Genomic DNA, 13,686 nt, shown 5'->3' on the forward strand with positions numbered 1-13,686 from the left:
TGACTCCATCTGCTGGAAGGGAGGCATAACCCAGCAGTCTGGACTGATCCTTGGTACTACAGGAACGAAAATTAACAGGTAAAAACTAATTTTCCTTTGCTGGTAGCTGGTGACCCTGCTTATCCCATGGCATATATTGCCAGCACAGTCTGTCATATGCAAGATGTGAGGTAACGAGGTGAAAGTGCTTTAGCCTAATAACCAGGACTGCGCTGAGACTCCAGGAGATAAGAACGCCTCTGTCCCAGTTGGTACAGGTGAACATGAAAAGCCCCCATCATTTATGCCAGAACATTGAAATGGGCAAGGTCCAGAGTATTATCTGAGCTAGTAGAAATATTCCCCTTTTTGGTGACTTTCAGCTATGAGAAATCATGGGTGGGAGGAGCAGATTAATATTTTCTGTGTTTTATAAATAAAAAGTAAAAAAAAAAAAAAAAAAAGTTGCGATTTGAGGAGGAGGAAACTGCAGGGCCAAAAAAAAAAAAAGCTAAGGGTGGCAAAGGCAGAGACTCTTTTGTGTGCGGAGAGTTTGATGCAGGGACATTGGAGGTGGCTGGTGAGAACGGTGGAGTCGTCTTACATCAGCCAAGGTCTGAAAGTAGACAGTGCTTGCTGTGACAGTGAGGGGAAATGAGCAACCCCACTAAGGTAGAGGAGATTCCGCTCAGCTAGAGGTCGCACCCCCCCAGGTCTGGAGCCAGAGGACTGCAGGTTCAGAGATTGGCGGCGTGAGGGGAGCCCTCAAGCCTAAATCTGACAGATATGTTATGCTGTTGCTTCTCCATAGTTTTTGTGCAGGCTCAGAAAATCTTCACTGATGTCAACTTTCCTGTTCATACCTCTGACTGTGTATGTAAAACCTCCTCACCCCCATTCCACCCTGCATTAAAAGTGCTCCCTCTTACAGTTGTACAGATAGTAAGTTACATATTGATCTCTACAGAGTCTCCTCTCTCTCTCTCAGCATTTGCAAAAAAAAAAAAAATCTTTTCGGTTGGTAACGTGCCTGCGGTGGATTAATCAGCATGTGATGCGAAAATTAGCGCTGGTGCGATAAATGTATCATAGCTTGCAGAAATTACCTTCACGATGCAGGATCAGGAAAATTAGCCTAACCACGCCCCCTTTTTCTATTGTGGGTGCTATTTTCACTATATTTGTAGTTTTTTTGATGAATCTAGGTCTAAGTGCTAATGTTTTAACTCCGTTTGTATTTTCTCATAGTCTTTGAAGAAACTGAACCACGCTAACATAGTGAAGCTGAAAGAAGTTATACGAGAAAACGATCACCTTTACTTCGTTTTTGAATACATGAAGGAGAATCTGTACCAGCTAATGAAGGACAGGTTTGTATGTTAATTTTACAGGGAGACAAGTTATCTTTCTCTTGCTGTATGCACGCCAGTCCTGCAGTAAAATGCCATGTTGGAGCATTTTTGTAGGTTCCTTGCAGCTGATAACCAAGTAAAGGAGCAGGACTGGGAATTGAGTGAGCGTGCTGCACAAGTCAGATTTGTATGTAGTTCAGCAAAGAAACAAAATACAGAACCCATTTGTGCTCATGGAATTTCTGCTGTGTTAACGGGTTTTCTCGTAATTTCACTTATTGCAATATGCAGTGTCACACCGAGCTTTGGGATAGCAAGGTTCCTGTTCATACCCCAGATCAGTCCAGATTCCTGGATTTTGCATCCTCTTGGAACCTCAATTTGGTGCCTAAGTCTCTTTCTGGTTCACCTTTTAGAGCCGTTGCAGAGAATGTCCCTGAAGGATTTTACTTTGCAGGTGGTGTTTCTAGTGGCTTTCTGCTCGACCAGGCAAATTTTCGAACTTCAAGCCTTGTCATGTAAGGACCCCTTTCTTCAAATTTCAGAGGTTGGGGGTTTCATTACGGACTGTTCCTTCCTTTTTGCCGAAGGTCGTTTCGTGTCCTATCTGAATCAATTGGTTGAACTTCCCGTGTTCCAGCATATGAATGCAGTGGTCCCGCATGCCAGAGAGTGACATTTGTTAGATGTCCATCAGGCTTTACTTTGGGATCTGAAGGTTACCAAGAGATTTCAAAGGTCTGATCACACAGCAAATATATCGGTCTTTCAATCTCTGGACTGATCTATGGTACTCTAGGAACGAAAATTAGCAGTCAAGAACCAATTTTCCTTTCCTGTTCATATCCCACATCAGTCCAGATGAGTGGGATGTACCCAAGCTCCCCTAAATTGGGCAGGAACCTGAAAGACCAGTTGGCAATTCACTCTCCCTAAATGTTGCCTCATTAGGCACCCAAATATCTACTTGGTAATGACTGGTGAAAGGGTCATCATCGCATGGCAGAACTCCTGCGGGAAAAATAATTGGCACTCCTCCCAGGAAGCTGTCTGCGCTCTGGTCAAGTGTGCCCACAACTCTTCAGGACTCACCCTTCCCTTTCAAATGGAAGCAGATATGGTAGCCTCTTTCAGCCACCATGCAATGGTAGTTTTTGAAGCCTTGTACTCCTTCTTTGCTCTACTAACCAGTAACCTGTTGGTAACCTTCAGATGCCAAAGAAAAGCCTGATGGATATATATAATTGAGAAGTCTTGTCACTATTGGTTAGGTTTCAGGGTTTTCAAACCCTGCTGTTGACATAAGGGCTCCAGTTGAGAAGCTCTACCTTTGTTCCCCTGCTCATGTAGAGGAGGGAGTTAAGTTAGTTTTTTGATTTGTCTGTATCTTGGCTTGGGTACAAGTCAGTACTGAGGGACTGCAGGTGGCACTGTGGCTTATGTAGCAGTATCTGGTTTTTTTGTTCTGTCTCCAACTGCTGGTAGGGATGCAAAACCCGCTTGTCTGGACTGATCTGTGGTAGTCCAGGAACAAAAATTAGCAGGCAAGAACCAGTTTTCCTATCTTTATTTTAAACATGATTGCAATCCAAGAGAAATATGCATGGACAGCAATCATGTAGTTGTGTTGACTGGGTAATAGCATGAAGATGGGAGTTCCTCTGACCTAGGTCTGCCTTCTCCTTGTATCCTGGATCTTGTGGAACCTCACAGCAGTAGCAGAGCCCAATGCATTTATACCTGTCTCTGTTTGCAGTTCCACTGAAAATCTAAAGTCTTGCAATCTGGAGGCTCTGAAATGTTTGAGAAGGTAGAATGCCACCTCTTTTCAATCCACAGACACTTATAGATGCGCATAGATTTTTTGGACTGTGGTTAGGAGGGACGGTCATTCCTTATTTTCTGATATTTAAATACAGCAGTAGCTGGAATTCATCTGAGCCACAGGATTACATGTCATCTGGGTCAGGTGTGATGTGGAAGGGTTATAAACCATGTCATCTTGAGAAAATATTGACAACTTTCAAACAAATAGATCTTTTTCAAATGCTGAGATGCTAAGTAAAGAAATATCTTTGACTGAGACCTCCCCCCATCAGCTTTCTGAGTTTAATAACTGGTGTAACTATAGTGCACACTGCCTCCCTGTACGATTTTCTGTTGTGAATACCTCCTGTGCCTGTGGAAGGCACATCACCTCTGTATACGTGTGTACTTGTGTAATGCACATCTTGTGTTCCCTGCACCACCTGCTGCTGTGTATATCTGGTGTACCTGTGTAATAAATATTTCATGCTCCTTGTGCCACTTCCTCCTGAACCTGTGTAAGTCTGCCTTGTTCTCACATCACCACCTCCTGCTCTGCACACCAGTTTTATCTGTCTAATGCACACTCTGGGGTAGATTTTAAAAGGTTGAGCGCGTGTCCATGAGCGTGCTACCCGGCGCGCGCACACGTGGACGCATGATTTTATAACATGTGCGCGCATGTTATAAAATCGGGGGTCGGCGCATGCAAGGGGGTGCATATTAGTGCAACTTGCGAGCGCCGAGGCCCGCGGCCTTCCCCTGATCCCTCCCAGGCCGCTCCAAATTAGGATCGACCTGGGAGGGAACTTCCCCGCCCCTTAATCTATTCTTCCTAACCCCCCCCCTCCCCAAAAGTTATCTCACCTTTTGCGCCTGCTCAAAGCAGGCACAGGTTGCACACCACCACCCGGCACAGCAGGAAATGGCTGCTATAACGGGGGCCTCTAGCCCCGCCCCTTTCCCCAGGACTTACATGCGTGGCCGGGCCTTTTTAAAATAGGCCCAGTGTGTGGAAGGCCACCTACACGCGTAAGGCTTTTAAAATCCGGCCCTCTGTGCACAACTTGCTGTTTTCCTGTAATGCGCGTCTTGTGCTCGCTGCATTTCCTTCTGCTGTACCTGTGAGTGCATGCCTTTTGCTCACTGCAGTGCCTTATGACTTCGAGTCCTTGCTGCGGTCTGCAGGAGACAAAACAGAAAACCAAACTTCTCTTCTAAGAGCTGCATCTGCTTGGACAGAGAACTATACAATAATGTTCATATATAGCAGAGATGGGGGCGTGGGAGTTTCTAGCTTATCTGTAATGCACAGTTCAAGCAGGGCTACTTAGAAGGAAATGCCTTATTTGCAAGTTGTGACACCTTTAACTCAACCAGCTTGAGTCTATATGTAGAGATTCCTCGAGGCGTCTAGATGATGCTCTTGTACAGCATTTGGATATTGCAAGTATCAAAACCTGCATAGACCCTTTAGGTATGTCAGTCCTGATTGGGATGTTCTCAGCTTCGTGTAGAAAGTCTTGTCTTGTTACTGTTAGCACTGTAATTTGTAAAAAATGCATGCTTACCTTGTAACTGTGTTTTCTCTTACCCTACAGAAATAAATTGTTCCCTGAGTCCACAATTAGAAATATCATGTATCAGATACTCCAGGGTCTTGCATTTATCCACAAGCATGGTAGGTTTTCTTATCAGTGGTGAAAGTACTTGCATTAAAAAGAGATAAGAGGTAGAGAGTACAGATGTTTTGAAATATCTAAGCAGAGAAATAAACTGCTAAGAATTTTTATTAATGTTAATCAGGGAAGGAATATTTATGGCTCAATTTTTCTTGCTACACAAGACAAGCAGTGAGTCAAAATTGTTTAAATTATCTTATTTTTAAATTGTTAAACTTTTCTATCCTTTTCCTATCATGTTTTTCTCTTCTCCAAGTCTGTCTTGCCTCCTTTTTCTGTCTGGTATCTTTTCTTTCCTTTTCCTCTTGAGCATCTTGCCTTTTTGTCCTCATCCTCCGTTCCTTGTCTTTTTTTTTTTTTTTCCATGCCCCATGCTCCTCTCCCTGTGGTTTGTTTTTTTTTTCTTTTTAATTTTTTTGTCCACAGATTTCATTTCTTTCTCCCTTCCTCTTGTCTTCTCTCCTCTCCCTAATCTCCACCATCTTCCTGATGCTTCTAAGTCAGGGGCTTTAAATCAGTTACTTAGTCCTGTTAAAGAATTGGCTGTGGGTGAGGCAGAGGCTTAGCTAGTGGTATAAACTGAAATCTGTTCCAGCGGAGAGAGCTTCTACAGGAATGAGACAGTAGCTTAGGCTGTGATATAATAAAGGTGAAAAAGGAGCACCAAACTTGGCACACTTTTTTTTTTTTTTTTTATTCACACGCTAAAAAAACTTCAGCTCTCTGATGCAACTGAAGTTTAAAAAAAAAAAAGCTTTAAGCCTAAAAATGTACACCAAAAACTAAAAATGAATTGTGTTCATAAATCATGCTTAATGCGCACAGACCATGATTTCTGTACCTTGTGCAAATATAATCTGAGTTAGGAACATAAGTTGTGTGCATAAAACACACAACCATGATTTATGCGCATAAATTTGGGTATAAGAATTGAACCATGAACTTCAGGTTCTGCCCCTTGGCCCCATAAACCTTTTACTCCACCGCTGACCAGGAGTTAAATTTCTAGTGTTAATAACCCATGAATTAAGTGTATACACCTTGCTGCATTGGAAAGTAATAACTAATGCCTTGAGTGTCATGGGATTTGCATGGAGGAGCGCCAAGCTGTACAGATATTTTTTGGGTGTAAAACTCCTTGCTGCAACAGGAGTACCGTTCCGTGCACAGAACCACAAGCGGACATGCGCACCACCTAGCACACCTTATTACATCAGGGCCTTCGCGAGTTGCCCAGAGTTAGGCTACTAGGAGGAGAAGTAAAGTCTTACATTTTCATCATTTGACCCTTCTGTATATTTGAAAGGAAAATGAAGGGTTCTTTTACTTGAATTAAAAACTGCAAATATCATAATGCCTCTGTAAATCCATGGTGTAATCACAGCTCGAATACTGTGTGCAGTTCCGGTTGTCTCATCTCAAAACAAAAAATAAAAAAGAGCAAAACTAGAAAAGGTGCAGAGAAGGGCGACAAAAGTGGTAAAAGGGATGAAACTCCTCCTTTATGGAAAAAGGTTAGGATTCTTCTTGGAGAAGACACGACTGAGAGAGGACAGGATAGAGGTTCATTAAATGTATGCGTGCTGTGGAACAAGCTAATAGGGAATGGGTGTTTACTTTTTCAGGTAGTACTAGGACTAGGGGACACTCCATGAAACTAACTGGCAGCAGATTTAAAACAAAATTAAAAGATTAAGCCATGGAATTTGCAGCTGGAAGATGTGGATCCAGGCCAGTAGTATTAGAAAGGGGTTTTTTTGTTTTGTTTTTAATGATTTGGATGAGTTTCTGGCAGACAGATCCAGAATTAGTTATTCAGGTAGCCTTGGGGAGCTCCAGTTCTTACCTCAGGATGTGAGCAACTTGGAATGAATCTCCCCATTAGGATCTGCCAGGTACTTCAGCTGGCCACTTCTGGCATTTATTTATTTGAGTATTTTATATACCGTCGTTCCATGTGAGAATCACTAGTTCACAACAGTGTACAGGGTAGACAGTCACAAGCGAAGGAAAAATTACAAAGGCAGGCAGGTACACAGGTGAACAAGGATAACATTCTAAAACTAAGGGTGTACTTCAAAGACACACATAAAAAGCACTTGTAGCCGGATTATGGGGGGGGTATTGTTCAGGACAAATTTTGGTTATTTGTATCAAGATGAATTGGATGTATCCTTGATAGATCCTTGGTCTGACCCTGGCGTGGCACCTCTCATGTTCTTTTCTTTCATCCCTCACTTCACAAGCATCTCATTCCTTTTACCTCATCCGGCCTTCCACATTCTTTTTTTTTTTCTTTCTCGTCATCCCATTAATGGGAATGGAGTGTGATGTGGGGAGGGAATGCTCATACTTTCTTCTTTCAGTCCTTCAGTTTCTCGCAATTCCCCCTCCTATCCACCCTTCTATCTGGTTTTCACAATTTCCTTTCTTCCCCATCCCCTGTGAATTCTTCACCTTTTATTCCTCTCCCTCCAAGGTGCAAATTTCACGGTAGCAGAATACAAGAACACAAGAAGTCTCAATTTAATGATTCAAACACTGCCTCTAAATTGCTAGCAATAATGATTCAAACGCCACTAATACTGCAGCCCAGGAAGAGGTGGTGGGAACAGTAGCAGAGGGACAAATGAGCACGTGCTTGTGAGGCTTCCTGTAAGAAAGGAAGCATGCAGGAGGGGGCACTCACTGAGGTTCAGTCCTCCTCCCGCCCCCCCCCCCCCCCAACCATTCCATTGTACTTGTTCTGCTTCCACTCCCACCTCCCTAAGCTGCTGCTCTCACTGAGTGAGGAGACACACCCACACTGCTGCTGCACCCTGATGGAGGAGTGAGCTGCCTGGACCGCTCCCTCCTCTTCCACCACCTCTTCCTGGGCTGCAGTATTAGTGGCTTTTGAATCATTATTGCTAGCAATTTAGAGGCAGTGTTTGAATCATTAAATTGAGACTGCTTGTGTTCTTGCATTCTACTACCGTGAAATTTGCCCCTTGGTGTTGGATTTCAGGGTGACTTCCTCTGTGTGGCAGAGGAACGGCCCAGGTATAAGCTAGGCAGCCGGGGCATGGGCTGGATTTGAGGGGGTGGAGGGGCTTGTAGTAGCCCTTTGTTGAGTGTGTGCACTGTTTATGTGGACACAGAGGGGAAGTATAGTCTCTATAAATTAAAGGGAGCAGGCGAGTGAAGGAGGATCTTGCCTTTGAATTGCAGGCTTCTTTCACAGAGACCTGAAACCTGAAAACCTCCTTTGCATGGGCCCAGAGCTTGTGAAAATAGCAGACTTTGGCCTTGCACGAGAAACTAGGTCTCGACCGCCTTACACGGACTATGTGTCTACGAGATGGTAAGTTGTCGCCTCTGTGGAAATATGAATTTGACTTTGAAATTTGTTGCTAGCAAACCACACGACACAAAGGCTTATGGTGAAACTGAACATGACAAAGTCCCGCGTGCTGGAGAGATGCACTGTATTTAATGTCGGTAACTTGCAGACATGGTCAAAACAGAAATTCAATATTAGTTTTCTCTGCAGCTTTCTTGTGGTGTTCCCTTTGGTATCTTCCTTTTTTCACTGTGTGTCTTGGGTCAGGCTCCGAGCCCTATGGCTTTCCTGGGGCAAAGGAACACACCCTACGGTAAGGAGGCAAGACGGAGGACTTCCAACATTTACAGAAAAAAACATCCCAGACAAATTTTGCAGGAAACAGTGCAAAATAAATCTCCACAACTTTTGTACATCATGGACTAGGCCAATGGCTCAATGACCTTGCTGTGCACGGTTACACACGAGCTCAGGGTTCCATTCCCAAGCCCAGCTTTTGTTCCACCACCACCCCCACCTCCCAAAAAAATCATGTTGGCTGAGGCAGGGGATGCTGCCGAAGTGGTGAACATTACTTCTTCATGGGAGGTGTAGTAATCATCACTCAGAGGGACACTTAGTAGCTGGCTAAGAATATGGATGCTGGGAGAGACAGAAGAGGACCATTGCTGTAATAGCTGAGATAGATGGGGCGGGGTTAAAAAATAAAATTTGGAGTGGAGATGAAGTGGGATAGATAACCCATTTGCTCATTATACATTGGTTTTATGTTTGTTTATAGTCTCTTTGCTTTTTCCAGTGTTTTGGTTGTGTATAGTTGTTGCAAAGGTTAAAGCCTTGACAATTGGTGCTGGTCTTGATTGAGCTGGAAAGTCAAAGTAGGAGGAAGTTGCCAGGCTCAAACTGAGATGCTTTGCACACTCTCCCTGTGGCCCTGCTAATTGTTCTTTTGTGGTTTTACTGGTGTTAGCTTCAGCACTTATTGCTACTTGAAGTTCTGAGACTGCTCTTCTGTTACATAGTTTGCTGCATTGTGTGGTTATCCTTACTAGCTGAGATAAATAGCATGAAGGCACCAATTTCCCTGTTCTCAGGCTAAGGTACATCACCCTCCACCCCCACTGAGAGCACTCCTCAGAAAGAGGGAAACGTCACCCCCAGTCCTCCTGCACTGTCTGCGCCGAGCTCTTCCTCTGTCCTCACTGACTGCCAGGCCTGACGCGACCGGGTGTGCATACCATGCATTTGCATGGGGCAGCGCACCTAGGGGGTGTTGCACCAGCAGCAGTAGGAGAGACTGTGGGGGCCATTGGCAGAGCCTAACCCGCCAGCGGCCGAAGAAGAAAAGAGGGTGGAGGGCACTGGCGCTCAACCCACCGGCACCCGAAGAAGGAGTGCACGCAAACAGATTTCACTCCCCACCCACCCCCCAAGCAGGAAGATCGGTGGGCCATGGTAGAGCTCATCCCACCATGGCCCAATGCCAACAGGAGAGCGTGTGTGTGTGTGTGTGTGTGTGTGTGTGTTTGCGTGCCTGTGAGAGTCTGTGTGTCACATATAGGCTTTCACAAGCACACACACTCAAACATAATGTATCTATAAGGGTGTGAGAGAGTGAGCCTATATATGTTAGAGAGAGGAAATGTGTGAGAGAATGAATGGTTTATTGTGCATGCGTGTGAGAAAGAAAGATAAAATGTGTGCGGCCCTCCCCCCCCCCCCCCCCAATCCACGACAATCTCAAGGTGACTAGAAATCAGATCCCAGGTAAGGAGAACAGGAGATTTTTTAATCCTTGTTAGTTTTAATTTTGGGGTATAATTTAATGAATCTGTTCTTTCAAAATATTGGTGTTTGGTAAATTTTGATATTCTGTTCATTAACTGGTTTGAAATATTCTTTTTATGAATAAGATTTAACAATTATATTTCTTGATTTTATTATTTAATATTTTATGAAGAATGGTACTGTCTCTGTTTTTCCATTGTTGCTCTGCATGTAGAGGCTGGCTTATTGTGGGTTCCAGTTCATTTCTTCTCCGTACGTTTCTGTTTCTACTTTCTGATCTCTTTATTCTGTATTTGGTGAGGGTCTGTCTGTGCTCTGCATATGTGACTGAGGTGAGGTATTTTGCTGGCATGTAATTTCTGTGTAGGGATCTATAGCAGCCTGGTTTAAGAGTGTTATTGGTGTTCTAGGGCTTGGTGAAATGTGTGCTGTGTTGCCTTTTCATAGATAAGGTTGTTAGGGTTGTTTTTGGTATGGGAGGTTTACTATATTGTAATGATAACTCCGATTTATTCATGGCGTTCTGAGGGCCAGTGGGATTGGGCCCCACCTATCTTTAGAGCTATAACATAGCTTTTAGGTTTGGGCCTAAAAGGGAATTTGTGTTCAATTTTCAACTAATCCCAAAAGTTTTCAAATTTGGCGCTGTGAGAAAATGAAGCAAAATAGGACAGGGAAAATACATTCGCTGAGTAGAAAGGAAACTGGAGCTCTCCCTTGGTAGTGCTGGCACAGGGTTATTCGAATTGGACTTTCCTTTTCCCCATGACTTTGCAGACACTAAAGCAAATGCTTTTCCTTAACCTTGGGGCTTAGTAATATAGTCTTTAAGCATTGTTGGGAAAGGATATCAGGATTGTACATACAGCTCTGTGAAAGCAAGCAGTCAGAAGTGTGACTTTCTCTAAAGCAGCAGGACGTTATGTAATCTTATCAATAATGATGCATGCAAGGTCCCAAGTTCACTTTCCCAGGGCGGTGGATACAGAAGAAGATAGACGCACATGCAGGTATTCGTAGAGTAAGAATATTTTATACGAGAGAATTGGGCAGCTGCCAGACAGGAAGAGGGAAAGTGTGAGGAGAATCCGAGGTGAGAAATGGCTGGAAAAGGCTGTCTGTGTGTAGATGAATGTTTCTCTTATCAGTCTGAGATGGTTCTGTGATCAAAAAGGGATGAGATTAGAGTCAAAAGCATGTTTCCCTTCAAGTTAATATCTGCCTTCTTGTTTATTGATTATTATGATGGTTTTAACCTTTGCTAGACAAAAGCTGTAGTTACTTCATTTTCAGCCGATGCTATATCGTGCGCTGAGCCTAGCACACAGGCTAACAAGCTTTTGGACACACTAGGCTAACACCCGATGCAGAAAGGGGATTAGAGCATACAAAACGTGCGTCCAAACCAGTGCATAGCTAATAGCGCTCATCACATATAAATAGAAGACTTGAAACTCCAGGGGGGAAGACTTAGAACCAATGTCAGAAAATATTTCTTCACGGAGAGGGTGGTGGATGCCTGGAATGCCCTTCCAGAGGAAGTGGTGAAGACTAAAACTGTGAAGGATTTCAAAGGGGCATGGGATAAACACTGTGGATCCCTAAAGGCTCTAGAGGATGGGAATGAATGAAAATAGGCATTTGGTAGCTTGCTAGAATGGTGGTTACTACCCTTATCTAATAAACCTTCTTACGGTTAATGCAACTCCAACATTGCTCCCTGCTTCAATGGCAAGGGGAAATGTGGAAAAGAGGAGTTACATTCAGAAACAACCAACAAGGTCATTGAACTGTATAGTCTGGGAAAACAAATAAGCATGGGGATAACTTGCTTGATGCGGCGGTTACTACACTTAACCAATAAGCCTGATACTTCACTTTTGATTCAACTCCAACATTGCTCTCTGCTTCAACAGCAGGGGCTGACAGAAAATTGGACTCACAGTAACCAACAAGGGCCCTGACCTTTACGGTCTGTGAAATTGATAAGTATGGGAAACCGATAAATATGGGAGCTTGCTGGGCAGACTGGATGGGCCGTTTGGTCTTTTTCTGCCGTCTTTTCTATGTTGTTATTAGCTATTACCCCAATGCAAAAAATCACCGTGCGCACGATGTGCACGTCATAACAGTGAAAACTTAATGCCAGCCCCGCACTCCAAGCCATCTGAAAAACCAACCACAAAAAGATCAAAATATTGCTTTTCTGTGGTTCCTCCTACTTAGTATCATCCCAAATTTAAATAGGAAGAACCACAGGAAGCAGCATGAAAAAAAAAATTTTGCTGGTGGTCAGGTTAGGGAAACGGACGTCCATTAATTGAGCGTCTGTTTTCCTAATCCGTGGCTGTGAGCGGGTTAAGAAAATGGACGTTCATTAATTGTCCGTTTTCCTAACCGGCGCACAGCCACGTCTGCTAGGTGCTGAATGCCAGGGCCGCACGATTTATCCCTAGCGTGTTCTTTTTAGCATGACCCCTCATTTAGATAATGCATTGTGTGCCCAGGAGAGGTGGCTGGGCATGTTATGAGAGCGCTTTTTTTATGCGAGCTGATATTGCATCGGCCTGTTTGTAATGTAAGCCTGTTAGCATATAGACAGTTCCTTTAGAAATTGCTCAGTGTTCTATCAAACAAGCTATTACCTCCCACTAAGACAGGAGCCAGTGAGTTGAGGGGATCCTTCTTGTACAGTAATTTACAAAGGCTTGGTTAGGTATATGTGCATTATATGCAGGCTCAAGCTGAATTACAGACAATACTGACCCTTTACATGGTAAGTATTACAAACAATATACCCGTGTATTTCAATGAAATGTATCTTCAATTTTTATTCTTTAACAAAACAAAATGTTGAAGCTGCATTCCCTGTACGTACCCGGATCAGCCCAGACTCCTGGGTTTTACCTCCCCTCCAGCAGGCGGAGACAGAGAAGTTTTTGTGGACTCTGTCGTATACTCCTGAGGTGCCACCTAGAGTCTGTCAGTATTTCTCTGTCTTCCAGAAGGTGGAAGAGGTACTCTCCTTTAGTCTGGTACCTTGTATCAGGATTCAGGATTTTTGGTCTGATAGTCCTTATTGTAAGAAAAAGAGCCAAGGAGGGTAGTTTTTAGTCTTCAGGCTAGAATTCCCCTTTTTCAGTCTCCCAGGGGGTTGTCAGGTCCTGGTGGGGCCACCCCCCCTGGTAATAGAGGCTTCGTAGCAGAGGGTTGAGGACCCTGTAATTGCCCACTGAGGGTGATACCGGGGGGCCCAGGTCTCTCACCCTCAGTAAGACCTTTCACAGGTTTAAAAAAAAAAAAAAAAAGGGGGGGGTACTGTTTCTTTAATTTCTCCTGCTCTGCTAGCCTAGCCTTCTCGCCGCAGGTGTGTAGCGGCCAATCGGCTTCAGACCGCAGACAGTTCCCGATCGCTTAGTTTTCACCGCTCTTCTTTTCCGACTGTCTAAATTTTGGCCGCTGCTCATGCCGCTTGGTGCGGCCTGTGCGGCAGCGGACGTACGCGGCTCTCCCATGCTGGCATTTGCAAGGGGTGTTTGTCGGGGGGGGGGGAGGTCCTCGGGGGTAGCAGCGCCGGCAAAATCCGGGGGCAGTGGCTCGCAATCACATCGGGGGGCTGGGGTCCAGGTTTTGCCACGGCAGGCCCCGGATCCGTTCCTGCTCAGCGTGGGAACGGAGGCCATTTTAAGAACTTTTAGAGAGCAGGAGAGAGCTGCTAAGGGGGGAGGGCTCTCCCCTCCCCCCGTTTTCTCCGCAG

At 44.5% G+C, this 13,686-nt stretch overlaps 1 protein-coding gene across 2 annotated transcripts in view; it reads left to right on the plus strand.

Annotated features, from left to right (window-relative positions):
* Positions 1-13,686, plus strand: part of ICK (intestinal cell kinase) — a 129,900-nt gene that overhangs the window by 34,349 nt on the left and 81,865 nt on the right. For both annotated transcript variants that reach the window (XR_003855669.1, XM_029595722.1), the window contains exons 4-6: positions 1,228-1,349; positions 4,739-4,818; positions 8,030-8,162. Coding sequence is in view for 1 of the 2 variants with exons in the window: in XM_029595722.1 (XP_029451582.1) it covers positions 1,228-1,349; positions 4,739-4,818; positions 8,030-8,162 (335 nt within the window). In the remaining variant the exon portion in view is untranslated. The remainder of the gene's footprint in view (positions 1-1,227; positions 1,350-4,738; positions 4,819-8,029; positions 8,163-13,686) is intronic.

Source organism: Rhinatrema bivittatum, chromosome 3 (genome assembly GCF_901001135.1).
Source record: "Rhinatrema bivittatum chromosome 3, aRhiBiv1.1, whole genome shotgun sequence".
NCBI lineage: Eukaryota > Metazoa > Chordata > Amphibia > Gymnophiona > Rhinatrematidae > Rhinatrema > Rhinatrema bivittatum.